General features: G+C 44.0%; 1 protein-coding gene across 1 annotated transcript in view; it reads left to right on the forward strand.

Moving 5' to 3' along the window:
* Positions 1-27743, forward strand: part of PPL (periplakin) — a 73349-nt gene that overhangs the window by 39230 nt on the left and 6376 nt on the right. The window contains exons 5-19 of the mRNA XM_087973185.1: positions 256-381; positions 2452-2493; positions 4042-4203; positions 5793-5900; positions 6028-6123; positions 9312-9434; positions 14288-14434; positions 15942-16093; positions 16825-16922; positions 18430-18587; positions 18924-19102; positions 23769-23907; positions 25624-25814; positions 26713-26863; positions 27629-27712. Coding sequence (XP_087829311.1) covers positions 256-381; positions 2452-2493; positions 4042-4203; positions 5793-5900; positions 6028-6123; positions 9312-9434; positions 14288-14434; positions 15942-16093; positions 16825-16922; positions 18430-18587; positions 18924-19102; positions 23769-23907; positions 25624-25814; positions 26713-26863; positions 27629-27712 — 1956 coding nt within the window. The remainder of the gene's footprint in view (positions 1-255; positions 382-2451; positions 2494-4041; positions 4204-5792; positions 5901-6027; positions 6124-9311; positions 9435-14287; positions 14435-15941; positions 16094-16824; positions 16923-18429; positions 18588-18923; positions 19103-23768; positions 23908-25623; positions 25815-26712; positions 26864-27628; positions 27713-27743) is intronic.

A 27743-nucleotide genomic window follows, 5' to 3' on the forward strand; every position in this document is an offset into this window, starting at 1 on the left:
AACACGGGAAGTGGCAGTTACCGGTTTCATAGCACGATGGCATCGTCTCTTGAGACTGAAGGATGCCAATTCAATTCATAAGATTGCTTATTAGTAACCTATGACTATCACTAACTGTTGTATCTTATGATTCTTGATGAATATATTTTATTTTTTTCTTTGTGTACACTGAAGGCTTACGCACCAAAGACAAATCCTTTGTGTGTCCAATCACACTTGGCCAATCAAGAATTCTATTCTGTTCTTTTTCCCAAGGAAATCTTGAACAGCAGAGGCTTTAGCACAGACCTCCCATCAGTCAACGGTCAAGTAGAAGAGCACAACATCTTCCACAATGAGGTGATGGCTATTGGACCGCATATCAACAAAGAAGGTGAAAAGGTATCCCTCTTGAGTTTCTTGAGTCTTTGATAAGATGGGGAGTGGAAGGGAAGCAATGGCAGAATGTCTGTGCCGCAAGAGAAACCCAGCAATGTGCAACTTGGGTGGCTCAGTGGTTAGAATGCAGTATTGCAGGCTAACTCACTGCTCACTGCTGGGAGTTCGATCCTGACTAGCTCAAGGTTGACTCAGCCTTCCATCCTTCCGAGATCAGTAAAATGAGGACCCAGATTATTGGGGGGCAATAGGCTGACATTGTAAAATGCCCAGAGAATGCTATAAAGCATTGTGGGGTGGTATTTAAGTCTATTATTATTATGGGGAAGCTGCGCCTGTTGAATGTGTGTCTGCAGTGCATCATCTGAAGATACAGGAACCACTGAATTCAATAGTTTTCCTAAATAGTGATTCAAACAAACCTTTCAGGCTTATCTAATTTCTGTGATATATGTATTTTTGATTTTTGATTGGTTGGTTGACTGGCTGACTGACTCATTCATTCATTCATCAGTTCATTCAGTCAATCATTCAGTCATCCATTCATCCATTCATCAATTCATTCATTCATTCATTCATTCATTCATTCCATATGACTGGCCATCTCAGTAAATGACTCTAACTGGTCATACAAATAATGAGTTTGACTAGAGATTCCAGTTAATTTTGTCTTCTCAACCTCAAATTCTCTTCTATTCTACATAAGCATTGGTGACCTGGCACTTTCTAGAGGATTGAACTTTTATTTCCATCAGCCTTAACCAAGAAGGTAGTGGCAAGATTTGTGGGAGTTGTAGTCCAAAAGACCTGGCCAGGGCAAGGTTGCTTTATCTCCCTGCTGCTGGTTAAATTGCTGTCTTCTGCAACAGGCACCCCGAAAGTATTAAGAGTAAAAGATTCATAATGCCCCCAGAGCTTTGAATACCCAGGTAGCTGTGGAAAATCTTGCAGGCTGTTGTGAAATGTGTATAATTGTCTCCTTGGAGACACTTATTTAAAGATGTCACTCCTGGATAATAGATGGGACCAAGATGTAAGTCATTATTAGCACTTTTTTTTTTTATAAACATGTGATTATTCTCAGGTATTCCATAGATGCTGCCTATCTGGGAGGCATGAAGGATCAGTGTAAGCAGTATTTCTCAATCTTGACCATGCTGGCTGGGGAACTTTGGAAGTTGAAGTCCACATATCTTAAAATGGCTGAGGTTGAGATACACTGCGTTAGAGAAAGTAAGGGACATGAAGAAAGGAGCTGAAACATTTTAAAGTCCAGAATAACAAGATATAACATTCAAAAGCAGCTCAGGCAGACATCTTCCTAATTCATGGGAGTATAAGCAGGCGCAGAACAATCAGAGATTCAAGTTTCTCTTTCTTCCAGCCAATCTTAATTAAAGTAGTTCTGCTCTTTCTGTGGAATTATTTTCCTGGTTTGCTCTACCTGAAGGAGCCAACAATCACTTACATTCATCTACCAGATGGCTTCCAGATACGTTAGAGTTAAAATTCTAAGAATTTCCTGTACACTCTAGGCAGGAATTTTGAGACTTCAGGACTGATTCACTGAAGGAAAGGATAGGAAGGGGGCAATGGAGATCGTTGAGGCATTGTAGTCCAAACAAAACACTTTCTCTTGGGAACCAAGGACATTCCTCCAGGTGCTCGGAAGAAGGGAACTGGAGTTACCTAGCAACTGGGCAGTATCCTGATTGGACCATGTGACTGATGGTTTTGAAAAAATGACACACTTTTAATTAGGTGAAAACCGCGGGAAGAATCAGAGTCGGTTTTCACCAGCCTGTGCCAATATGGCAAATTCAATAAACTTATTCTTTGGGGAAATTGCCTGCCTCAGAGCTTTGTTTGCAATGGATATGTCACTTGGAATCCTGACATTAAACCAACTCTCCTTCAGTGTATCAGTGCTGAAGTCTCAAAATGGTCTCAGTCAGGCCAGCTTCAGAGTTGACAATGGTTAGATGCTTAACTGTGATGCATTTACGATAAAAGTATGGTCTTGCTGGTCTATTTTTCTTTTGAGTTTGGTCTTTTTCTGTTTTTTGTTTCCAGGAGTATACAAGTGAGCTTCAGATGAAATATCAGAAACTGCTGGTAAGACTCTTTTTTTCCCCTAAACAGATGTGTGTAATTATGGTACATCTAAGCAGATCAGAGATGAAATGAGAAAACATGCCTAGGGCAGAAGACACAGAGAACAAGATGCATTGTTTAGCAATCACCAAGGAATAAAATTATTGGGCCAGAGAGAAGGAGCATGCTTTCTGCAAGTTGGGTCGTCATCACATCTGGAATATTAAAAAATAAAATAAACCTTACTATGTTGATGATGGGATTTGGCCGTTCAGATTCCTGTAGCCTTCTGGGGAATAGAGTAGATGGAAAGACTGAAAAGAATGGGCCATAAGACAACTTTCTGCAATTGTGTAATTTTCAGAATTCTCAGATTTGACGTCCATCGTGTCAAATCTGGTGAGATACTAGTGGGCGAAGGTTGCCATGAAAGTGCATGGAGCAGAGACCTTAAGCATAGGGTGAAAATAATTCAGGCTTCGTTGAATGTAGGATATAACCAATAAGGATCAGCCAAGACAGTTTGCCCCTAAGCCATTTTAAGGAGCTATACACTTTTTGGAGAAGACCCAAAGGTGCTTTTCCAAAAGGCAACTGGCTTTTCCTTGGCTTTTTTTTTTCCTGGAAAATGTTTTGCTTCTCATCCAAGAAGCTTCTTCAGTTCTGAACAATTGAAGAAGCTTCTTGGATGAGAAGCAAAACATTTTCAAAGGAAAAAAAAAAAGAAGCACGATTGGTATAACCACGACCTGGATGATTGAGAATCTCTCACATCTGTAAAGCAGCAAATCATGCAGCTGCTCCAAGGTACAAGGGAGGAATTGTTGTTACAGATTAACAAGAGTTGGAAGGGACCTTTATAGGTCATCTAGTCCAACCCCCTGCCCAAGCAGGAGATCCTACATCCGTGGTGGCAAAACTACAGCACATGTGCCACAGGTGGCATGCAGAGCCCTCTCTGTGGGCCTGTGCACCATCGCCCCACCTCAGCTCCACCGTGCATCTGCGTGGACATCCCGCCAGCCAGCTGGCCTTTGGCTCTCTGCCACACATGCACGGGGGCGGGACACATGCACAAGGGGTCGGATGCATGCATGGGGGGGCGCATGTGTGGGGAGACATGCATGCATGAGGGCACTTTGGGAATGCACGTGCATGCGCTTTGGGCACTCGGGGCCCCAAAAGGTTCACCATCACTGCCCTGCAACCATTTCTGACAAAAGGCAGTCCAGTTTTTTCTTGAAAGCCTCCAGTGATGAAGCTCCCACAACTTCTGAATATTTATTGGGGACGAATTATTCTGTTGTGCTGGCTGGATATATTTTTTTGTTGCAGTTCTTAATATGATCTCACCTGGGGTGGAAGCGGGGGGGGGAGGTTTGCATAAGTTGGACTCATCAACAAGCAATCCGCTCTAAAACGCCTGGATTTTGCCATCTGGCGAAAGAGATGGCTTGAAAACTGTCTTCCCCCCCAAAAAAAGGGGGGGACATTTTTTTCCCTGGAGCTGTTTTTTCCCCTCTCTCTCCCACTTTTAAACCTTTGGCCAAACGCCTTTTCTGCTTGCAGTCGGAATCCCAACGAAGGCAGGAGAACCTGAATTTATTGCAAGATTTTATGCAGCGCTGCACCAATAAGCTCTACTGGTTAGATCAGCAGGCTAAGGACAGGTTGCAGTTTGACTGGAGTGACCAAAACCTCGACTACCCCAGCCGCCGTCGCCAGTATGAAGTGAGTTTTCCTTTTGACAACCTTTCTCATTTAAAAAAAAAAAAAGCACAGGAGGACAGTTAGATGTCGAACATTGTAGAACACTGCAGAAAATAAGTCTGGATAATAATTGGAGCAGAAATTGAATATTTAAAAGAGATAGATGGGGCATTTTCTTCCAGCTGTTAGAGGTGGGAATGCTCAAGCAATTCATATATATATACTATACTATACTATACTATACTATACTATACTATACTATACTATACTATACTATACTATACTATACATTAAATTGCATGTTAGGCTTGCAAATGCCATTGTAACTTTGAATGATCACTAGAATAGAGTAGAGTAGAGTAGAGTAGAGTAGAGTAGAGTAGAGTAGAGTAGAGTAGAGTAGAGTAGAACAGAACAGAACAGAATAGAATAGGATTCAGAATAGAATAGAATAAGATTCAGAATAGAATAGAACAGAACAGAATTAAGAATGGAATGGGATAGGATAGGATAGAATAGAATAAGAGTAGACTAGAGTAGACTAGACTAGAACAGAATTAAGAATTGAATGGAATAGAAATAGAATAGAACTGAACAGAACAGAATCCAACCTAGAATTAAGGAGAAATATTCTGAGAGCGATGATAATTAATCAGTGGAGTAGCTTGCCTCCTGGAATTTGTTTTAGAATAGAATAGAGCTGGAAGGGACCTTGGAGGTCTTCTAGTCCAGCCCCCTGCTCAAGCAGGAGAACCTATACCATCTCAGATAAGTGACTGTCTAGACTGTTCTTAAAAACCTTCCAGTAATGGAGCACCCACAACTTCTGGAGGCAGCTTCTGTTCCACTGGTTAATTGTTTTCACTGTTACAAAGTTTCTCCTCAATTCCAGGTTGCTTCTCTCCTCGATTAGTTTCCATCCATTGTTTCTTGTTTTGCCCTCTGGTGCTTTGGAGAATAATTTGACCCCCTCTTCGTTGTGACAGCTCCTTAAAAGAAATGTTGTAAGTCAAGGAGCTGTCTGCTTTTGTGCAGATGAAATTCAGCATTGGAGCAAGTTGACAGGAACTTCTGTTTGAAAGTTTTCAAAGCAACAGAGCTTACTGTAACTAGCTATCTAGAAACAGATACTGTACAGGGAATTCCAGTGAAACCTGATCCATGTTATTGGATCTAATATGGCTTTCCTTCAATGATGGATGTCCCAAAGGGAACAGTGGCTAATACTATAGTCTAGGTCTAGGAAATTCTTTTTGAAGAACCTGAACACAGGTCCCAAAGGTGCTTTTCCAAAAAGCATCTGGGTTTTCTTGTTTCTTTTCCTTGAAAACATTTTGCTTCTCATCTAAGACAGTTCTGAAATGAAGAAGTGAACTGAACTGAAGCAAAATGTTTTCAAGGAAAAAGAAAACCAAGAGAGTCCAGTTTCCTTTTGGAAAAGCACCTTTGGGACAAATGTGACCTTGGATGGTTGAGGATCTCCAGAGACAACCTGCATAAACGTTCTTTCTTTTCTGATCCCCTCCCTTTAATTCAGCTTGGAAGTAGACCAAGCCACCTGCAACTGGAGTGATTCCATTCTGTTTCCTCATTCCTTCCCCTTTCCTTAGAATTTCATCAATAGGAAATTGGAAGAGAAAGAGGCAGCCATCAACAAACTGCACGAGGATGGCAATAAACTCCTGTCTGAAAATCATCCTGGGAAGATCGCCATTGAGGTAAGTTTGATTTGAAGAGGGCTACATCTTCAGTGGTCTCGGTTTCTCACTGACTCCCAGTTCCTGTATTATTTTGGGGGCATCGACAATTATCGTCCTGAGGTCTACTCTCCCTCCAAACCTGCAGGCTCACATTGAGGCCGTCCATGCGGACTGGAAAGAATATCTTAACCTGCTCATCTGTGAGGAGAGCCACCTGAAGTTTATGGAAGACTATCATCAGGTACTACTTTGAACCCAAGGATTTATCAGGGAAATTTGCAGCGAGGTGCAATGGTGGGATTCAATTTTTTTCACTACTAGTTCTGTGGGCGTGCCTGGGTGGGTGTGGCAGGGGAAAGATACTGCAAAATCCCCATTCTCTCCCCACCCCACCAACCTGCTTTCCAGCTCCGTTCTCCTGTGCAGGGCAACCAAAGAAGACTCAGCCAATCAGCTGGGACTCGGGAGGCAAAGAATAGATGGGGTTGGTGGGGCCAGTCAGAGGTGGGATTTGCCGGTTCTCTGAACTATTCAAAATTTCCACTACTGGTTCTCCAGAACTGGTCAGAACCTGCTGAAGACTACCTCTGGCAAGATGGTATCTCTCCTGGGAGTTCTACTGAAACTGACTAGGCTGAGAGTTGACTCTTAACAAGAGGCTATCTTCTAACTTTCCTGAAGACAAGAAGCCAGTTTTAGGAAATATACCTGATCACATTGGCTCCCAGGACTTCATTTTTTGGGGGCTAAAATTCGACCTGAGCAGTAGAATGAAGGGTGATCTTCAAAAATTAATGAATGAGGCAAGCATAGAAGCTATGATTTGTTAAATTAAAATGGACATAAGGCATGTGGTTCCTTTCTCCATTTAACAATTATCCCATTGTATTTAGTTTACTTTATTGTCACTGCACCTCGTACAATGAAATTAAATACCATCTTCAGTGTACGTTATGACTATGAAAATAAACACAAACACACATCCTTTGCATTCTACACAACTGAATTGAAAACCTCTGATGTTCCACTAATATATTCTACTACTATACAGTAGAATTCAAAAGAGCTCCTGCCCTGGACTAGAAGCTGTTTTTCAGCCTATTTGTCCTTGTTTTTATTATCCTGACCTGTCTGCCAGATGGTAATAATTCAAAGAAAGACTTCCCAGGATGAGACGGATCTTTGAGAATGTTATGAACTTTCTTAAGGCAGCAGGAGCTATAAAGCTCTTCCAAAAAGGGGAGAGGGCAACCCACGATCCCCTGGGCAATGACGTTAACCTTCTGGAGTGCTGTCCTATCCAGAGGGTTAACGTCATTGCCCAGAAGATCATTTACAATGACAGTCAGGGAAAACCTTTGGAAGATCAAGGTTTTGAGGTTTCCATCGGATCTTCAGATCATGATCTTCCATTAGAAAATTGTATTTTGGGTGCCTAGGTGTGCACAGGAAGTAGGAGAACATTTCCAGGCATGTCATCACTTTGGGGATGTTCTTCTTACATAGCAAAACCAAATCTGCTTTGTCTCCTTTGTAAGGGAGGAACAGGGAGGAGCCCACCTCCTATCCCGCTAGCAAACAAACCTGACAGACAGTTTGTCTAGCACAGCTTGGCGTGAAGATTGTCAAGGCAGGTCAGATGGTGCAGCTGGACTTGTTTGCAAGACAAAAGAGCTGGTGGGAAAACAATCTTGTCAGACAAGTTCTTCTTCCAACCTCTCTAGAGCTTCTCGGAGATGAAGCAACCCTCTGCTTTTGGAAGCTGGTTTAGCAGAAGACCTTGCTGGTCCATTAAAAACGCCTGCTCTAGTCTCAAGAAGTCATTCCGTCCGTTTTGTTCCAAGGACTGAGTTTCCCATTGGGTAGCCAGTCCTGAACAGTGTCTCTCAGTCCTTAGCCAGAGGAAGAGGCCTCCATGTTGTCTAAGAACAAAAGGCTCACAAAAGGCAACTATGGGGACCGCTTTCAAGTCCTATTTTAATAGGCGAGGGCATGACTTCGCCCTGAGGCCAATCACAGGAATGGAATGGCAGGACTTTTTCAGACTTGCATAGAACTGAGATGGATGTTTTTTTTCCCCCCCACAGGGAGTGGGGGTTAAGGTTATTTCATGTAATTGAATTGTATTCAGAGAAGAAAGAGGGAGGGAGGAGAAGGAAGGAAGGTAGGAAAGGAGGAAGGATGGATAGATAACTAGATAGCTAGATAGCGAGAAAGATGAGATAGATAGATAGATAGATAGATAGATAGATAGATAGATAGGTATATTGGTAGATAGATAGATAGATAGAGGGAGAGAGAGAGAAGAGAGGAGAGAGAGAGAGAGAGAGAGAGAGAGAGATGGATGGATAGCTAGATAGCTAGATAGCTAGCTATAGATAGATAGATAGATAGATAGATAGATAGATAGATAGATAGATAGATAGATAGATAGATAGATAGATAGATAGATAGATAGATAGATAGATCCCAGGAACAACCATGGGGTGTGTCAGGAAAGTCAAAATTCTACTAAGGGGCAAGACTCCTCCCCTCCCCTCCCCTTTTTGCTTTTTTTCTGTCTTTCCCTCATTTCCCTCCCTTTCTCTTCCCTTCCCTCTTTTCTACTCTTCCTCTCCTCTCCTCTCCTCTGTTTGCCTTATGCTCTTTCCTTCATTTCCTTTCCCTTCCCTTCCCTCTTTTCTATTCTCCCTCTCTTCTCTTCTCCGCCAATAACAGAATTTTACTGGGTTGGAAGGGACCTTGGAGGTCTTCTAATTCAGCCCCCCACTGCTTGAGCGGGAGATCCGATGCCATTTCAGGCAAATGGCTGTCCAATCTCTTCTTGAAAACCTCCAGTGGGACACAGCCATGATGGGGAACCAGTGGGAGAAAATTCTTTTTAAAAATCTAGTCATCAGAAGAGAGCTGGAAGGGACCTTGGAAGTCTTCTGGGCCGTTCCAGATAAGTGGCTGTCTAGTTTCTTCTTAAAAACCTCCAGTAATGGAGCATTTACAACCTCTGAAGGCAAGTCGTTCCATTGGTTAATTGTTCTCGCCGTCAGTAAATTTCTCCTAAGTTCTAGGTTTGTTCCCTTGTTGATTAGTTTCCATCTCTTCTCTTCTCTTCTCTTCTCTTCTCTTCTCTTCTCTTCTCTTCTCTTCTCTTTCTTCTCTTCTCTTCTCTTCTCTTCTCTTCTCTTCTCTTCTCTTCTCTTCTCTTCTCTTCTCTTCTCTTCTCTTCTCTTCTCTCTCTCTTCTCTCTTCTCTTCTCTTCTCTTCTCTTCTCTTCTCTTCTCTTCTCTTCTCTTCTCTCTTCTCTTCTCTCCCATGTTTATCTGCCCTTCCCAGGTTTTCAGGTATGCTCCCTTCTCGTCTCTTCCCTCTCAAGAATGACTTGTGATCAAAAGGAAGGGGGAGGACTTGACTCTTTCTTCTCTTTCTTTGCAGTTCCAAAAAGATGCCAAGGACGCACAGGAACTTCTCAGAAAGGTAGACACAGATCTGGACCAGAAATACAGCCCAGATTTCAAAGACCGATACCAGATCGAAACTTTGTTGCACGACCTGGAGGCAAGTATTTTGAAAGAGAAGGCGAAGCTATTATTTTGACAAGCTTGGGGTTGGAGGTCAGTGGAAGGAAGGAGAATGTCTGGATTGCACACGGCACCCATCGTGTTCCAAAATTTTATTGATCAAAACATAATATAAAAGACAGAAATACAAAAGAAAATAATCTCTCTATATAAAAGCGAAATGCCCCTCACACATCATCACAACATCTCCAGAACAGTAAAGCCTACAAACTTGAAATTTGGCACATATGTTCTTCTTGGCTTCTAGGTGCTCACTAAGAAAGGATTTTTTGAAATGACCACCAGAGCATTAGTATTTCTTATATTATTATTATTATTATTATTTATTATTATTATTATTATTATTATTATTATTATTATTATTATTATTATTATTATTACACTCTGATGCTAAAGAATTCTACTCCCCCTCCCCACCTGAAAAGAAATCTCTTCCAAAGGCAAAACACAAGCAGAGAAGAGGAGCTTCAGTTTCAGTTTCACAGCAGCAACCAGCTTTAGTACAGAATAATTGAGCTAAGCCACGCCCAGGCTCCTTGCTGTCTCCTTCTTCCTCACACAGCAAATACTATTTCAGTTTCCAAACAGCCCTCCACTCTCTCACACACTGACAAGATGCTAGCCAGATGAATACCGATAGATGCTGGTAGGCAGAGGCACAATTTCCACCCCCACTCCCCTTATTTTTCTCCCCAAAAACTAAACCCGACCACATAGTTTCGTAGTGAAGCATGGGTATAGAGCTAGTAGGAGAATAAGGGAGGGAAAGGGGAAGGAGGAAAAATGTAGGGTAAAGAGGAAAGAGAAAGAAAAGGCGTTGATTTCCGATTCTTTTCGGTGTGGCCGAATAAGGTTATAGCATAACACCTCAACTTTTTTACTTTGATATAATAACCTACACTAGCCGTTCCTATAACAACAAACCCATCTAATCAGCAAAGCCCCAAATCAAAGTTTTATTTCACATGGCACCATCATGGAGGATGGCAACCCCTGGAGTTGGTGGAGGGGGCAGGTGGAGCAGAAAGCTACTAGTGTCATCCATCCCACTTAAGTTAGCTATCAAAGAAATACTCCTGGCCCATTGTTTTCCCAGAGTATACTTCACGGAAAGCAAAAAATGGTTAGTGAAGTAGTTAAGCAGAATCTGCTGGTCTGGCATGCAAAGAATACGATGGACTTTTCCTTTCTCCCCTGGCCAACCTTCTGTTACCAGTCAATGTCCAATTAGAAGTTCTCGTGTTGTTTAGGTAACGGAGCCTCCGTCTCGGCATTCCTTTGAATGACCTGGGGCTGGATTGGTGTGTCTCATTGTTTGGAATGGCCTGGCATGGCTTGGTTCCCAAACCCTTCCATGTCCTCCCCGTTCCAATCTCTTCCCTCCACCCGTTGCTAAGGTCAGGCTGGCAGGATGCAATGCAAAGCAAGCAGAATGGCAGCCGTGGCAACTACCACAGCAAGCCAAGAGAACGATGTGCTCCCGCAATTGGTTCTGACTGAAGGTAAAGGTAAAGGTTCCCCTTGCACATCCGTGCTAGTCATTTCTGGCTCTAGGGGGCGGTGCTTATCTCCGTTACAAAGCAAAAGAGCCAACGCTGCTGTCCGGAGATGTCTCCGTGGTCATGTGGCCGGCAGGACTAAAGGTGCACGGAACTGTTCTGACCCAAACCCTTTTCCAATAAAACAAACATGAACCAAAGGAAACAGCAACCTTTTAATGATTCTTACGAATCCCTAGTTAAAAAGCTGCTGCAAACTAATTAATTTTGATAAGCACAAGCCTCAACAAAATTGTGCCAAGAATAACACATAAGATTACCTAGAAATATTTTACAACACAAGAGTCTTCAAATATCAGCTAAGATACTGCAATGTCCACGAGGCTCGAGTTTCAAAACGTCTTTGCTTCCTGCAAAGAACGTCCGATTCACAGCTGACTTTTATCTTCTTGAAGGAGGGGCCATTACCTTGCAGCCTTACTCCCGAGTCGCCCGTGCTGCTGCAAATGCTCTTTCCTGTGAGCAACCCTGCGTGCACGCGCAGTTGGCACAGGCTCCTCGGAAACCTCCTCATCACTGCTGCCAACCCCCACCATCTCTGAAGGCAGCAGTCCACTCACTAATGGTCCTGGTCCCTCATCTGAGTCCTCGCTCTCCTCAGCTGTCCGCACCTGCTGCCGGCTAGCCACAACAGGAACGCTGTTCCCTTCCCACCAAAGTGGTCCCTATTTTTCTACTTGCATTTTTACATGCTTTCAAACTGCTAGGCTGGAAGAAGCTGGGACAAGTAACAGTTCTGACTTACCAACCTATTTATCATATATAAATATGGTAAATAAATAGGTATGCATTGAGTAGAATCCATGTGAAAAAAGTGGAGTAACCATTTGAGGGGAGTGAATCTGTTCCATGGGCTCCAAGCACCACAAATCTACATGATACGCTGAACTATGACTTATCTAGTGTGCAAGCTGTTTTTGAATCCATCTTCTCTGAAGTTGAGTCTTAAGTTGAGTCTTAAGTCACTTTCTCCAGGTTATTGTCCCCTCAGATGTAAGCACTACAACACTCTCTTCTTTGAGCAATTTGGAAATAGTCTATGCTGGACCAAGGTGTGATGGGTTTGTGGCCCAAGGCATCACAAAGATGGTCAAAACAGGTTCTTTTGCTCCAGAACCCAACAATGGATAAAAGATATACTTAGATCGGACCGCCTTCGGTCCAATCTAAGTATAGTATATAAAATTATACATTGCAATGTCCTACCTGTCAATGAATGAATGTCAGCTTCAACCATAACAATACAAGAGCACACAGTAGATACAAACTCAAGGTTAACCGCACCAAACTTGATTGCAGGAAATACGACTTCAGCAACAGAGTGGTCAATGTCTGGAATACTCTACCTGACTCTGTGGTTTCTTCCCCAAACCCCAAAAACTTTAACCTTAGACTGTCTCCTATTGACCTCACCCCTTTCCTAAGAGGTCTGTAGGGGGCGTGCATAAGTGCACCAACGTGCCTACCGTTCCTGTCCTATTGTTTCTTTTATTTTTCTTATATGTATCCATGTATTCATAACTATGTTTTTACTTATACCTGTTATCTTATAATCGCTTGACAAAAAAAAAAAGTTGCAAGAGAGCAGAATCTGACCATATGATGGACCTTCCTAACAGGGAGAACAGTTGGACAATGGATTTTTTCCCCCCAATAAGATTATATTACTTTCACTGGAAGATAGAACTCCATTGATTGAAGGTGCTTGGGTTAGATTCCTGTGTTAAGCAAACTGTGTGGTACCTTCCAATTTTAGGATTTGGGGATCTCAAGGGCAGGCCCATCTTGGATCTATAATTAATTTTCACTTTTAATTCTTATAATTATTGCATTATGTTCATTCATTAGTTTTGATGTTATGGTTCATACATGTTGAGATGCCCAGAATTGCTGGCCTAAAATTGGAGAGATTTTCTGAGATTATCCATACACACTTTTTAATCTCCTTCCTTGGTGGACCCATTCTGGGGATCCTTAGCAAAGTTCAGTCCTGTCTACTTTGTTCACAAAAGGTGTGGCGAGCAGACAAAGCTCTCCTTTAATTAGCTCACAATGCCTCCCATCAACTTCCTATCCATCAGGGTAGTGTGACAAATGCAGGGGATAATTATCTTCTTCCCACTTTGCTTTTCAGCAGAAATTGTGATCTATTGAGAGATCTGCCTGATAGGCAAAATCCTTGGGCTCTCCCAATGCCTTCTCCTGAGATGTGTTTGAGAGAGCTGCAGTGGCTTTGTTCCCACACAGTCACCATCAGGGAAGCAGAAAAGAAAGGAACCACATTGTACCAGATTAACCACAAATTATAATAATGGACATAATATGGAATAATACCTTAGCATTCTGGGTCAACCAGTCTGGCCCTGGTATTCTTCCTGGCCTAAATTATAGGAAGAAAGTTGGAGTAGGCAGGCATGGAGTTTACTTTGGAACTCATTTAGTTCTAGGGGACACAGTTGGCTTAGTGGTTAAGACGCTGGGTTGTTGACTGGAAGGTTGGCAGTTCAAGACCCAAGCACCATTGATGGGGTGAGTTTCCATCCTTGCCCCAGCTCCTGCCAACCTAGCATTTGAAAGCATGAAATGCAAGTAGATAAATAGGTATCACTTTGGTGGGAAAGTAACAGCGTTCCCCGCACCTTGGGCGAATCGTCATGCTGGTTTCATGACCACCAAAGAATCTTTGGACAATGCTGGCTCTCTTGGGTAGGGATTAGAGATAAGCACTGCCCCCTAGAGTCAGATATGACAGGGGAAATCTGTACCATTAGCAATAGTACTTAGACTTATATACTGCTTTACAGTGTTTTACAGCCCTCTCTAAGCGGTTTACAGAGTCAGCCTATTGCACCCAACATTCTGGGTCCTCATTTTACTGACCTCAGAAGGAGGGAAGGCTGAGTCAACCTTGAGCCTGTTGGGATTTCAACTGACAAATTGCAGGCAGCCGGCAGTCAGCAGAAGTAGCTTGCAGTGCTGCACTCTAACCACTGAGCCACTGTGGCTCATTTAGTTCTAGTTCTGAAGTCTCTGGCTTCAGAATGATTTAAGTCTAAGATTTGCACCAGCTTGTTTGATGGGTCTTGGAACCGGACAGATTCCAATAGATTGCACAACCATGACATCTGCCCACTCCTGAGATCAAAGGTCCACCTAAAGGTTGGGTCAAACCAAACTTAGATGTAATCATCTCTGCATTGCTCTAGCAGCTGTTCCATCTCAATCTTTTCCTTCCTGGCGATTTTAGAATCTCTTCTTTCTTCTCCTTTAGGACCAGGAGAAGGCCTTGGACAAGTATGAGGATGTGGTGAGCTCCTTACAAAAGCGTAGTCAGCAGGTTCTTCCCCTGAAGTATCGAAGAGAACTGCCTCTTAAACCCATCCCTGCGGAGGCCCTTTGTGATTATGAAAATGAGCAGGTAAAGGACTCTGGTTCTCTGGCTTTACACAGAACCCATCTGCAATAGGACATGCCTTGTAAATGCCCCAGTGACTGATTTTGGAGATTGATCGCTGCTGGTGGCATCATCGACACTTTGTCAAAGAGCTACGCCCCCGCCCCAACCCCCCCCCCCCCCCCCGGCCCCCCCCCCCCAGCGCCCCCCCCCCCCCCCCCCCCCGCCGCCTTTTGGCCAACACCCCCCCCCCCCCCCCCCCCCCCCCCCCCCCCCCCCCCCCCCCCCCCCCCCCCCCCCCCCCCCCCCCCCCCCCCCAGCCCCCCCCCCCCCCCCCCCCCCCCCCACAAAAAAAAAAAAAAAAACCCCCCCCCCCCCCCCCCCCCCCCCCCCCCCCCCCCCGTGGCCCTGAGCTGGCATCAGAGTTTGCAAAGATGGAGCAGCTTGCTCACATCACCAGTTACTTTGTGAGATGCTGCATTAACTTGACGCCTAACTAATAGCAATAGCACCTATATACCACTTTATAGTGCTTTACAACCCTCCCTAAGCGGTTTACAGAGTCAGCATATTGTCCCCAACAATTTGGGTCCTCATTTTATCCACCTCGGAAGGACAGAAGGCTGAGTCAACCTCGAGCCTGGTGAGATTCAAACCGCCAAATGGCAGGCAATGGCTGCAGCACTGCAGCACTGCACTCTAACCGCTGCGCCACCAAGGTTCTATATATAATATATATAATGTTAGTTAAGGGTGATGGAAATTGTGGTCTATCACATTTGAAGCACCACTGGTTGCCCTTAGCTTCATTGTGGTTCTTCTTTTCATTATTTTTGCCATACATTCCTTAAATCATTCATAATTTACTTAAATCCTTGCATAATTTGAATAGAAACATGAGCTGTCCAATAAATGCATTTGCTTTGCAAATAGATTGTCTGTTATTTGATGGACTAATATTTTTATAGTGCTGGATACAGATTGCCAGGCTACAGAAGGATACAGAGATAACCTGGACAATCAAGATTCCATTATTATAAGCAATACCCCAAAAATAGAATTCTAGTGTTTCTTGTGTCTGTTTCTTGTGTTGTCTGTTTCCTACCTCAAGGGGCAGTCTTGAAAGAGTCTCTCTCTCTCTCTCTTTCTCTCTCCCTCCCTCCCTCCCTCCCTCCCTCCCTTCCCCCCCTCTCTTTCGTAACACAGAGAATCAAGGTCCTGCAACCTTGAGTTTATTCCTCACCCATTTCTGTCTTTCTGGCCGACGTTCATTATTTTCCTAAGGGCTGCCCCATATCTTCTTCAAGGCGGTCTCTGTAGTCTACACAAGCTCACTTTTGCTGGAAATTTTTTCATGATTGAGAGTAACAAGCAGAAACCTTTCCCCTTCCTTGTTACAAAAAAAAAGTGGGTGGGGGGCTGTTGTTTTGCAAAACGAGTTAGGTTCTGTCCACACTCCAAGGGGCTGCAAGGATTGGGGACAGAGGGTGGGACCAGACCCCAGACTTATGCAAAAACCTTTCTGTCTCAGTATCAGATTTCACGCGGTGCCCGATACACTCTGCACAAGAACAATGAAGAGGACTGGGAAGTTAGCGACAGTGGAGGAAATGCAATCAAAGCGCCAGGAGTCTGTTTCATGATTCCGCCCACCGACCCTGATTCGCTCGCTGTGGTAGACAAGTAAGCATTTCTTGACCTAGCTTGCATCCACACAAGCCAATGGTGGGATTCAGATTTTTTTTTTTTTGCTACCAGTTCTGTGGACGTGGCTTGGTGGGCATGGTGTGGTTTGGTGGGCATGGCAGGGGAAGGATACTGCAAAATCCCCATTCCCTCCCCACCCCACTAACCTGCTTTCCAGCTCCGTTTTCCTGTGGGAGGCGGAGACTAGATGGGGTTGGGCCAGTCAGAGGTGGGATTTGCTGGTTCTCCGACTACTCAAAATTTCCACTACCGGTTCTCAAGAACTGGTCAGAACTGGCTGAATATCACCTCTGCTCCATTCCCACCCCACTCCTGGGGGATGGTTACTGCAAAATCCCCATTCCCTTCCCTCCCCACTAACCTGCTTTCCAGCTCCGTTCTCCTGTGCAGGGCAACCAAAGAAGAACCCAGCCAATCAGCTGGGAGTCAATGGGAGGCAGAGAATAGATGGGGCTGGTGGGGCCAGTCAGAGGCAGTATTTGCCAGTTCTCCAAACTACTCAAAATTTCCTCTACTGGTTTTCCAGAACCAGTCAGAACCGGCTGAATACCTCCTCTGACACAAGCCAAAGGTGAAGTGTATGGATGTTCTCTATGATGGTTACATCAAGGACCTCCTTCCTTCCTTCCTTCTCTCGAATTCTCAATGTTCTTTGAAAACCCAGGAATGTTCTTCGCCAACTGGGGGTGTGTTTTCTTGTTCTATAGCATTGCTAGCCACTATCAATGTGTGAAACAGAAGACTGGATGCACAAAGAATCGGCTGGAGGACCGCTACAATAGCTTGAAGGCAGAGAGCATTGGAGGTGGGTACACCGCAAGAGGTCTAGGGAGACTGTGGGCCCCACTTAAAAAGGGAACCACACACTCTAGTCTTCTTCTGTTCTTTGTAAGAGAACTGTCAGTGAATCATGCAGTTGTTGTGCGATTCTGGTTTGCCCCATTGAGTTTGTTTGCTGGGAAGGTCAAAAATGCGAAGCATGGGATCCTACAAGTGTTGTAAACACATGCCGCTTGCAAAGTACCCAAATTTTGGTTACATGACAGTGGGTGTTCTGACCCAGCTCCCCAAACACAACAAACCTTCTGTAGTTGAAGCAACGATTCCTTTATTAGGAGAGCCAGCAGCTCCAGCAAAACGTTTCTCCCTCACTGCAGGTCAATAGGTCTGTCTGACAGGGGAGATGAATAGCTGTTTGCCACATCTATTCATTTCCACCCCCTGCCTTTAATCCCCAGAGCTAGGGTGGGGCTTCGCTATCAGCAGTGGCTGTTCCATCCTAAGGACCGGTCCATGGATTTCCACTGCTCTCCTCTCCTCTGCCTTTTGCGCATCTGCTTGTCAGGCACTGGACCCAGCTCTTCCTCCTCTTCCTCATCAGCCACCTCCAGACATGGGGGCTGTTGACTCTCCATCTGAGGGCTGACAGCCTAGGCTTCGCCTCTCTCTCTCTTTTCCTCCTTCCCTCCCTCCCTTCCTTCCTCTCTCCCTTTTCTATCTCTACCTCTATTTTACCTTTACCTAATCTCTCTTTCATCTCTTTCATCTCTTTCATCTCTCTCTCTCTCTCTCTCTCTCTCTCTCTCTCTCTCTCTCTCTCTCTCTCTCTATATATATATATATATATATATATATATATATATATATATATATATATATATATCTATCTATCCCTATCTATCTATCTATCTATCTATCTATCTATCTATCTATCTATCTATCTATCTATCTATCTATCTATCTATCTATCTATCTATCTATCTATCTATCTATCTATCTATCTATCTATCTATCTATCTATCTATCTATCTATCTATCTATCTCATCTATCTATCTATCTATCTATGATCTATCTATCTATGATCTATCTATCTATCTCTATCTCATCTCTCTCTCATCTCTCTCTCTCTCTCATCTCTATCTATCTCTAAGTCTTTCTCATCACTCTCTCTCTCTCTGCCAGCTCCTTTCCCTCTTCCCCCTTGGAGCTCTCAGGTTGCCTTGATGCTGATCCTGACTCCCGTGCCTCCTCCTCCTCATCTGATTATATAATTCAGCTGCTGGAGGGGCCACAACACTGGGGATACTGCGATGGTCAAGCATGCAAGGGCCAGTCATCAATCATTTTGACTCATTAACTTTGAACGACTGCTAATTGAATAGTTGTAAGTCAAGGACGACCTGTGTGATGAACCAAACCTGTGACATCGTGACATGTCATCAGGCCTTGGTGTTGAGAAGGGAGGCGTTCTCTGCTCCTTTCCAGAAACTCATCGCTAACCCAAACTACTTTTCCCCCCAAACTTCCTCAGATGCAGCATCTGTACAGGTACAGCAACTGTTGGCAGAGCTGGAGAAAGTGAACAGTGAACTGGATAAGCAGGAGAAGGCCATCACCGCAAACCTTCGTCCTCCTCTAGAGCAAAACAGGGTGGTGCAAGATAGCGCAGAGCGCTCCAATGACCTTAAGGTAAAAACACGTTGGGGTTGATGGGAGCTTTCTAACATTTTCCAATGCTGGAGAGATACTTTTTGGAGCAAAGCTGCAAAGACTGTAGGAGAAGACAGGTGACAGGTGGGTTGTGTGGCTGCAAGGAAGCCAAGAATCCTGAAAATGGCAGTTCGGCTTGGACTAAGACCAGGTGGGACAGAAGCTTGGATGAGCAGGACAGAAGCATTAATCTTGCATTCAATTACAAACCTGAGTAGGAGATCTTCTCCAGCTGGTTTGAACATTACAGGGATGCTGTCACGATCACTACCCATCTGCATAGCTCACCTTTCCCCCTCCAAAACATCTCTGCAGAACGTCATCAATCAGATCCGTCGCATTGAGCCAGAGAAAACAAGCAAGATCCAGGAATGTGAAGCCTTCATTGAGTCGATGCCCGAGTCCAGCAGTACCACCTTAGTGAAAAAAAAAGTAGAGAAGACCAACAACAAATACAACTGGGTCACCCAACTTCTCGATGCTGCTCAGGAGAAGTAAGTGCTTGTTCTGTCCTGCAGTTTCTCCAAGACGGGAATTCACCTGGTGCCTCACAATCCAGGTGTTTTCCAGTCCTTCTTTCTGGCACATCGGCCAGCTGTCTTTTTGAGAACTTTGCAAGCACTTTTGGACAGCATGTGTGTTTTGGAGAGAAGGTGCCACAGCTCGTCATTAGACCCTTTGTGTTGCACATAGAAGGTCATAGTTCATCTCCGGTATCTTTGGGTCGGGGTGGGAAAACTTCAACAGAGCTGCTTCTGCTCCACCATGAAGGGACCTATCTTCTTCAACCTGGAAGGTTCCAAATATGATAGGCTACCACTCAAATCATTCTCACTTAGGAACTTTAGGAACACAGTGGCTCATGTCATGAGGACTCAAGTTACTTGAGTCATTAGGTTAGCTCAATACTCAACTCATTAGGTTAGCTCAATACTCAACTCATTAGGTTAGCAAGTCCATGTTCAAGACCCAAATGCTGCTGCGTGGTGTGGCGAGCTCCTGTTACTTGCTCCAGCTCCTTGACGGCGACATGAAAGAAGCCCCCAAGGGTGTCCCCCAGCAATGGTGATGTCACCAACTAATCTTTTCAACTAGGAAGCACCTTAAATGATGACTCCAACATGAATGGGACAGGATTCAAGAACTGGAGTCCAATGCATCTAATGGGAGAAAGACCATGGGAGACTGGGCAAAGAAAGGCTGCCAAGGATACAGTCAGATAAGAGACAGCATAGCCCGTAGTTGGATAGTGGGCAGGGCAAGAGGCTCAGAAGGGACCCTCCCTAATTTCTCAAGCTTTTAAAGCAGATGGGGAAGAATTGTACTTTCAGACTTGCAAGAGTCTGTCATCGTAACTTTACAATAAAGTAGAATTAGTTCATCTGGTTGTGATTCCTATCTGATTTAACCTGTGAGACCCACATTGTACTTTCAGACTTCAGAATCAGAACCATAGAATCAGAGAATCAAGAGCTGGAAAGAACCTTGGAGAAGTTCTAGTCCAATCCCTTATTCAAGGCAGGAGACCCTAGACCAGGGTCTTCAAACTTGGCAAGTTTAAGACTTGTGGACTTCAACTCCCAGAATTCCTAAGCTAACATGTCTGGAGGAAGAATTCTGGGAGTTGAAGTCTGCAAGTCTTAAAGCTGTCAAATTTGAAGAGCCCTGCCCTATACCATCCTGGACAAATGATTGTCCAATCTTTACTTGAAAAACTCCCGCGATGGAGTATCCCACAACTCTGGGAAGCAAACTGATTCATTGCTTCTCCTTAGTTCTGGTTCAGGAAGTTTCTCCTTAGTTTTAGTTCAGATCTCTGTGTAATGAGCTCTACATTCTAATAATGTAATATGACAATACAATAGAATTAATTCATCTGGTTGTGATTTGTGTTTGGTTGATCCCATAGGCCCACATCAATCTTGCAAGTCTGAAAGTACAATCCTCTTTCATCATCTTTAGCCTGAGGAACTAGGGAGGATCTTTTCTCAGCCTCTTGCGCAACCCAGAGCCCCCAGGCAGTGTCTCTGGGCTGAGTTTCCCAAGGTCTCTCTCACATACTATCACTTTTAGTTGAGAAAGGCTAGTGGAGGCGTAGAGAACGAGATGGGGCTGCTAACCTGCTTCATATGCTTGGGAGAGAGCTTCACAGAGCGCCTGATTTGCATGCAGAATGGCCCAGTTTGCACAATGGGCTTACCTGGGTTACGTGGGGGAGACAAATGTGTCCTATGAACCTTCTAACTTAGCCAGTTGTGACATGATGGAAGTAAGGTTTTGGATTCCATAGAAGATGAGAGGTTTCCTTTCTGTGATTATGAGAAACTGGGCACTATAGTGTGGACGATAGAAGGACAAAACCATAATCAGCCATAATCTATATGCTCCACATGCCGAAGGGTTCATTTTATTCATTCATTCATTCATTCATTCATTCATTCAAAATATTTATATAGCTGCTTGTCTTTTAACCAATTCTTGGCAGCTCCCAAGCAAAGACCAAAAGAGACGAAAAATCACATTAAAGCTATTTATTCATTCATTATTCATTTATTTATTTACCAAATTTGTTTGCCACCTATCTCACTATTCAAGGCTCTAACTTGATTTAAAACTGTAAAACCCCAACCGATTAAAACATTAAAAAATAATAAAAGAAATCTGGCACTGAAACGAAGTTCATTCTGGATCAGTTGAAGTTTCCGTCTAGTCTTCAAGGGCAGTGGCATCGTAGAGCACACTGCAGTAATCCAGACAGGAGGTGACCAAAGCACAAGTGACCGTGAACAAGGCCTCATTGTGTAGCCCCAACCCTTGAAGGGTGAAACAAGCAGGGTAAGGTCAGGAGGCTCCCTGTCTCTGCTTCGCTGCAATGCCGCACGTTGAGATACCCTCTTCACCAAGGGATCCTTCTTCACCCATGCAGGATCTTGTTCAATCTCATCTCTCTGGTGGAAAGGATCTCATGCTTTGTAGTGGAAGATCCCAAGTTAAACAACCTTGAACTAGTGACAGAAGCAGGGGTGGGATTCAAATTTTTTAACAACTGGTTCTGTGGGTGTGGCTTAGTTGGTGGGCGTGGCTTGGTGGTCATGTTATTGGCCAACTCAATATCACTCATATCGAGGCACGCATCTCCTCGCCTGGCCTCTCATGACTGTGGGGATGCTGCAACAGTCGTAAGTGTGAAAAATGGTCATAAGTCACTTTTTTAAGTGCCATTGTAACTTTGAATGGTCCCTCCACACAAGCAAAGGACCAGCAAAGGAGGGGGGGAAAAGTTCCTGAGACAGGAAGTCTAGTCCTGCCAAGAATGTAATAAGGGTTAACGGAGAGGCAGTTTCTGTAAGCAACACCAGAATGTTTCCTTCCTGCCTTCCTTACAGGATTAGCCCAGTAATTTCTTCTAACAACCAGTTCTCCGAACTGCTTAGAATGTTAACAACTGGTTCTAGTGAATAGGTGCAAACTGGTAGAAACCCACCCCTTGACAGAAGCGCTTGCCCATTCTCGGGAATGCCCAGCTGTAACCACGAAGCTTGTTGGTGCAAACATTATTTCCTTTAATAACATCTAATGCCTTTTATGTAATTGGTACTGAATTAGGTTAAGCTGCGGAAGGACAGTTGAGCTCTCAGTCCTGGGACGGAGCCGAACCGAGTGAAATGCAAGCGAGGCTGGCAGTGTTCAGGGTGGGAAAATGAGCAAGCTGGAAAGAAAAGCTCTTAAAGGGGAAGAAAGGGGCAGCTGAACTGCCCCTTTGATCCTTGTTCTTCCTCTGCTGGAAATTTGGCTTCAGGCCATTACCTCAAATGAAAATAAACCTTCTTCCCAAGCATGATCGCTTTGAATTTTCATGAGGATCTCTAGGAGGAATGGAAGAATATTACAGGAATTTCTAGAAGTGGGTGCTTTAGAACCAAAATATGCCTGAGTGAGGATTAACAGAACATAACAACAGAATAAAGAGTCAGAAGGGACTTTGGAGGTCTTCTTGTCCACCATAAACAATACACATACACACACACACACACACACACACACACACACACACACACACAAGGATTATTGTGGTTGGTCACACAGTTAAGCCAGATGTTTAGATTTGATTTCGCATTTTATCCACCTATTACCATCCTTTCAAAGGACCTGGGATAGACAGATGTTGTTGTTAGAGGTGTCATCACAGGATGTCAGTTGTTTCAAGTCAAGCTGCCTTTTGCAATTGATTGATGGCGATTTTATCAATGCCGATGGGCATTCAAGGGATACTCCAGAGCAGTGATCCCCAACCTTTTCGACGCCGCCCGGTTCCGGCATCAGCTGGGCGCGCGGCCCGGTACCGGCATCAACTGGGCGCCGCCATCTTTTTGACGAAAAAGTGCTTCTGGTGACGTCACGGAAGCACTTTTTCGTCAAAAGATGGCGGCGCAGCGCTCGGTGAGCTTTTTCGGGTAGAAATGGCTTTCTACCCGGAAAAGCTCACCGAGCACTGGCGCCATCTTTTTGATGAAAAAGTGCTTCCGGTGAGCTTTCTACCCGGAAAAGCTCACCGGAAGCACTTTTTACCAAAAAGATGGCGGCGCCCAGCAACCAGTGGCCCGGTAAGGAATTGCACCCAAGGCATATATTATTATGAGTACTATCTTTGCTGTCCTGCCACAGTTGTTCTACTTCTATTTACCGGTCTTCATACTTTGTGATTGTTTCCATTTCTTTCTCTTCTATCCTGCTGTCTCCAGGCACTGCCATGTCCACTCTGCAGACTTTTTGGTTTTTACTTATGGACAATTGTTATGATTGTTACCATATTGTTGTAAGGTACAGTAATCAAATCTTCCCTGTCTTATTCTAAACAGAATCAGTTTCATCAGAAGAACCAGACTGGGTTTCTTTCTGAGGCCCAACCCTTTCTCAGATCTGAGGTGTCTTTTATTTTTCTTTAATGCCTCCTGCACACATTGATCAAGGTTACCTCCACGTCCCTCTCCACAAGATTCCAACAGCATGAAAGTTGTAGGTCCTCAACTGGCTTGTTAGAATAAATCAACTCTAGATAGGACAGAAATGCCTCCATGTACACAACCGTCTTAGCTGGGACTTCTAGCTGAAGGAGATGGGATGAGAAGAATGGCTAAGTCTTTCCACCTGTCCTTACAGGGTTGATGTTGCCAATCACCTTGAGAAGGTCCTTCAGCAAGGGAGAGACCTGCTTTCCGGCTACGAGAACAAGCTGGCCATCGAAGACACAATTCCCGAGGATGTCCATGCTCTGGAGCAGAAGAGGGAAGAATTGCTGGTGAGTGGCTGTTATCTGAGAGAGAGAGAGAGGGATTCGTTTCAAATACAGGAAGGATAAATTTGACTTGTCTGTATGAATGAAGGATGGGGAGGGGCTTAGCTCCCTTTCTCAGGAATTACAGAAGCGGAATGTGGAATGAAGTCTTCTTCATGATGGTGTCCAAAGACAATGCGGCCTTCTGAGATGATAGGTGTTGCAGCCCGGCACAGTTGGAAGGCTACAAGATGGAGCAGGCTTGCCTGGCTGCGCGTCCTTGCGTACATGTACATATAGATACGTATTGCAAAGGCCCTACAACTGAATCTCCTATATCAGTCAGCATTCAGCTGCCAATACTCCCCTGGGCACCCTTCATTTGGCTAAAATGGGGAAGGAAAGAATATCCATGGACCAGAAGATGTTTTAATATTTTTTTTAGCTTTGTGCAGTTCCTAGATCTGTACCTTAATTTATTTATTTATTTATTTATTTATTTATTTATTTATTTGATTTGCCAATTGTTTACAAGATAATAAGTATAAGTGTATACATAGTTGTGAATACATGAAATGGGTACATATAAGAAAAATAAAAGAAGAATAAGAGAAACAATAGGACAGGGACGGTAGGCACGATGGTGCGCTTATGCACGCCCCCTACAGACCTCTTAGGAAAGGGGTGAGGTCAATAGTAGACAGTCTAAGGTTAAAGTTTTTGGGGTTTGGGGAAGAGACTACAGAGTCGGGTAGAGTATTCCAGACATTGACCACTCTATTGCTGAAGTCGTACTTTCTGCAATCAAGTTTGGTGCGGTTTACTTTGAGTTTGTATCTATTGTGTGCTCTTGTGTTGTTATTATTATCAAATTATCAAATATTATTATTTGATGCCTTCTTGGAAACGCGGAATGAAACCTTGTTTAGGCAAGATGGTGAACTCTTATGAGGCTCTTTGAGACAGGCTGGCGTCTGAGTAAACATGCACAAGAGCTCATGTGTTCTTCACAGTTGGGTTGGAGTCAGTCAGCGGAGGCTTCCAGGATCCAATAGGCCCCTGGGATCAAAGGTTTATTCTTCTGAACTTTCAGACTCCTGCTGGAGCCCATCCTCTCTCACTAGAATGGGTGCACTGAACTATTCTATGCCTCTTATTTACCAGGGCCCTGGTTGCGTGTAGCTTTTAGTTGTTAATAAGGGTGTTGACAGAACAACCCAGGAGAAACTCTGGAGAGAGAAGTTTCCCAAGGATGGGCTCCAGCACGAATCCAAAAGCTTGGAAGAATAAATCTTTGGTCCTGGTGATCGACTCAGATTGGGTCCTGCAACATTATCCCGGGACATGTATGTTTGCCTTCATTAACTGAGGCTCCTATATATATATTCAAGTTTATAAAACATGTACTTTCCTCGTGGTGTTTTGGTTTGCTGTGGCCCCTTCAGTTCTTTTTATCTTGAGTATAGTTTTGCGCAAGCCACAGAAGAGAGACAAAACCCTCGAGTGAAACAATGTTGTGCATGCCACAGTAAAAAGATTGTAAGAATCTTCATCCAGGTAAGTTTGCTAAGAACCAGTGATGGGATTCAAATAATTTAACAACTGGTTCTCTGCCCTAATGATTTCTTCCAACAACCAGTTCACCAAACTGCTCAGAAAGCTAACGACTGGTATTCCCGAACTGGTGCGAACTGGTTGAATTCCACCACTGCTAAGAACCCATCTTCCTGTTCCTCCCAGGCGCTGAATTCTGAACTCCAGGTCCAGCAACTGCTGAATGAAGCCCAACAAGACTTGGAGAAGGCCAAGAGATGTTCTAGTACCTTGGCGAGCCAGTTCCAAGAACACTGCCCAGACATTGAACGCCAGGAAGCTGAACTCCACAAGCTCAACCAGCGGTTTAGCAACCTCAACAAGCAGTTGAATTACAGGTCAGGAGGAGGGAGAGGTGACATCAGGTGGTCATCAAGAAGGACCTGGGGGAAATGGGAGCATGGACTAACAAGCTAGCAGGAGAAGGAAGACCCCAACATTGGTCCGCCTGTTTTCTAAGCATGCTCTCCTCCTGCAGGAGAACATGGCTGTTTTTTGGCTTTCTTCTTAAGGTGCTTTAGAATTTCCTGGGTGTAGTATCCTCTTTTCTTTGCAAGATAGTGAAGTGTGCAATTAGCAATCACTGTGTGTTTCCTATTCTTTGTGTGTAATGCAGTGTTTCTCAATCTTGACATCTCTTAAAAAATGTGTGGACTTCAACTCATGATGGCTGGAGAAATGCTCGGAATTAAAATTCATCCATCTTAGAGTTGCTAAGGTTGAGGAATTCTGCTCTAATGTCTGTTTATTTGCTCTGCTTCCTCACTTGGAAAAGCTTCTTCTTGTTATCTCCCTGGGATTTCATAAAATCACAGGAAAGGTGCATGCTGCTAGAGAGATGACTGTATTATGCAGTAAAAGACAGCATTTTCCCCCTAGTCCATTTGGTAACAAAGGCAAATGCCAGCTTTCCACATCGATATTAAGAATGGCACAGAATTTTGCTGCAGAGATGGGGGTGGAGATGAGATTGTAGGAGAAAGCAAGGGAGGGGGAAAGGGGAGGAGAAGGTTTTGGCACAGTAATAAGGTGAACCTACATTCTTCTGGTTTCTCGCAAAAAATATTGATTGTGGGGAAATTGATTTATTTAATGACTATGACATTCACTTAAAGACCACTGCAAAAAAAAATGGATCTGGTTATATATGGCCTTAACTTACGTCTGTAACGATTTTGACTGTAATTCTGGGCTCAGTTACGTATGTAAGTTGACAATATCTGTACCACTTTCTAGATCCGAAGTGCTGCAGAAAGCAAAATCTGCCTATTCTAACTACCGTGCTGGCCATGATGAACTAAAACGTTATTTTGAAAACATCCCCAACTATGAGCCTCAAGAAAATGATCACTTTTCTCAGGTGGAAACCAAGTTGAAGAAGCAGCAGGTAATCAGATAACTGGGGGGTGGGGGATGACTGCAAAGATTATACAGCACAACTCTATTCAATCTATTGCATATGTTTTTTAAAGAAAAGCTATCTCTGTGCCTTACGTAGCTCTTGGGCCCCAGTTGAGTATTATCAAGAAAGGTTAGAATTCCCAAATTTTTTAGGCCAAGGGTTCTTTTAACTACTTCCTGGAGAGGCCAGGAATTGAATTCTGGACCTTCTATTGCCAAGCCACATGTTCTTCTGTTGCATGATGGCTCAAAGCTAGATTTGGGTCCTAAGAGAAGAAGCTTAAGCAACAACTGTTGAATGCAAGCATGGTCATATATCTATACTGATTATCTGTAGTCAAGTTGATTGTCAACTCTTTGTGACCAATAGATTTTCTTCAGGAGAATCTGTCCCTAACCTTCAAGTCTTCCAATGGTGTACTCATCACTGCTGTTGGGTGTCCTCTTCTTTTTTTTATATATCCATATAGCAGGATTTAAAAACTTGGCTGAATTAGCAGCATTCTTCTAAAGCTAAGGGATCTAATGTCCACAGAACTGGAAAGGAGGAGAGATGAGGAGTTTCAAGCTCCAGTCACTTTGGGATAAGGTTCCATCCATCATTAGCTGTTCCAGCCTGCTATTAACTTTTCTCATAAGTCATGGGCCCTTGATAGACAAGGAGCACCCCTTCCTCGCTCCCATTCAAAGTAAGGTGGTACCATCTATCTCCTGGCTCTTTAAAAGCGGTCACCTTTATTTGCTTTTTCAGAAACTATTGGAAGAAATTGCAAGCAAGGAGAAAGAGGTCCAGAAGGTCTCTGCAGAAGTTCAGCAGTATCAACAGGCGGTGAAGGTAAGGAGTGGCAGAGAGGAAGCAGCAAACA

The sequence above is a fragment of the Notechis scutatus genome, chromosome 12, assembly GCF_049901735.1.
Source record: "Notechis scutatus isolate UNSWTSFEM ecotype Mainland chromosome 12, rNotScu1.2, whole genome shotgun sequence".
NCBI lineage: Eukaryota > Metazoa > Chordata > Lepidosauria > Squamata > Elapidae > Notechis > Notechis scutatus.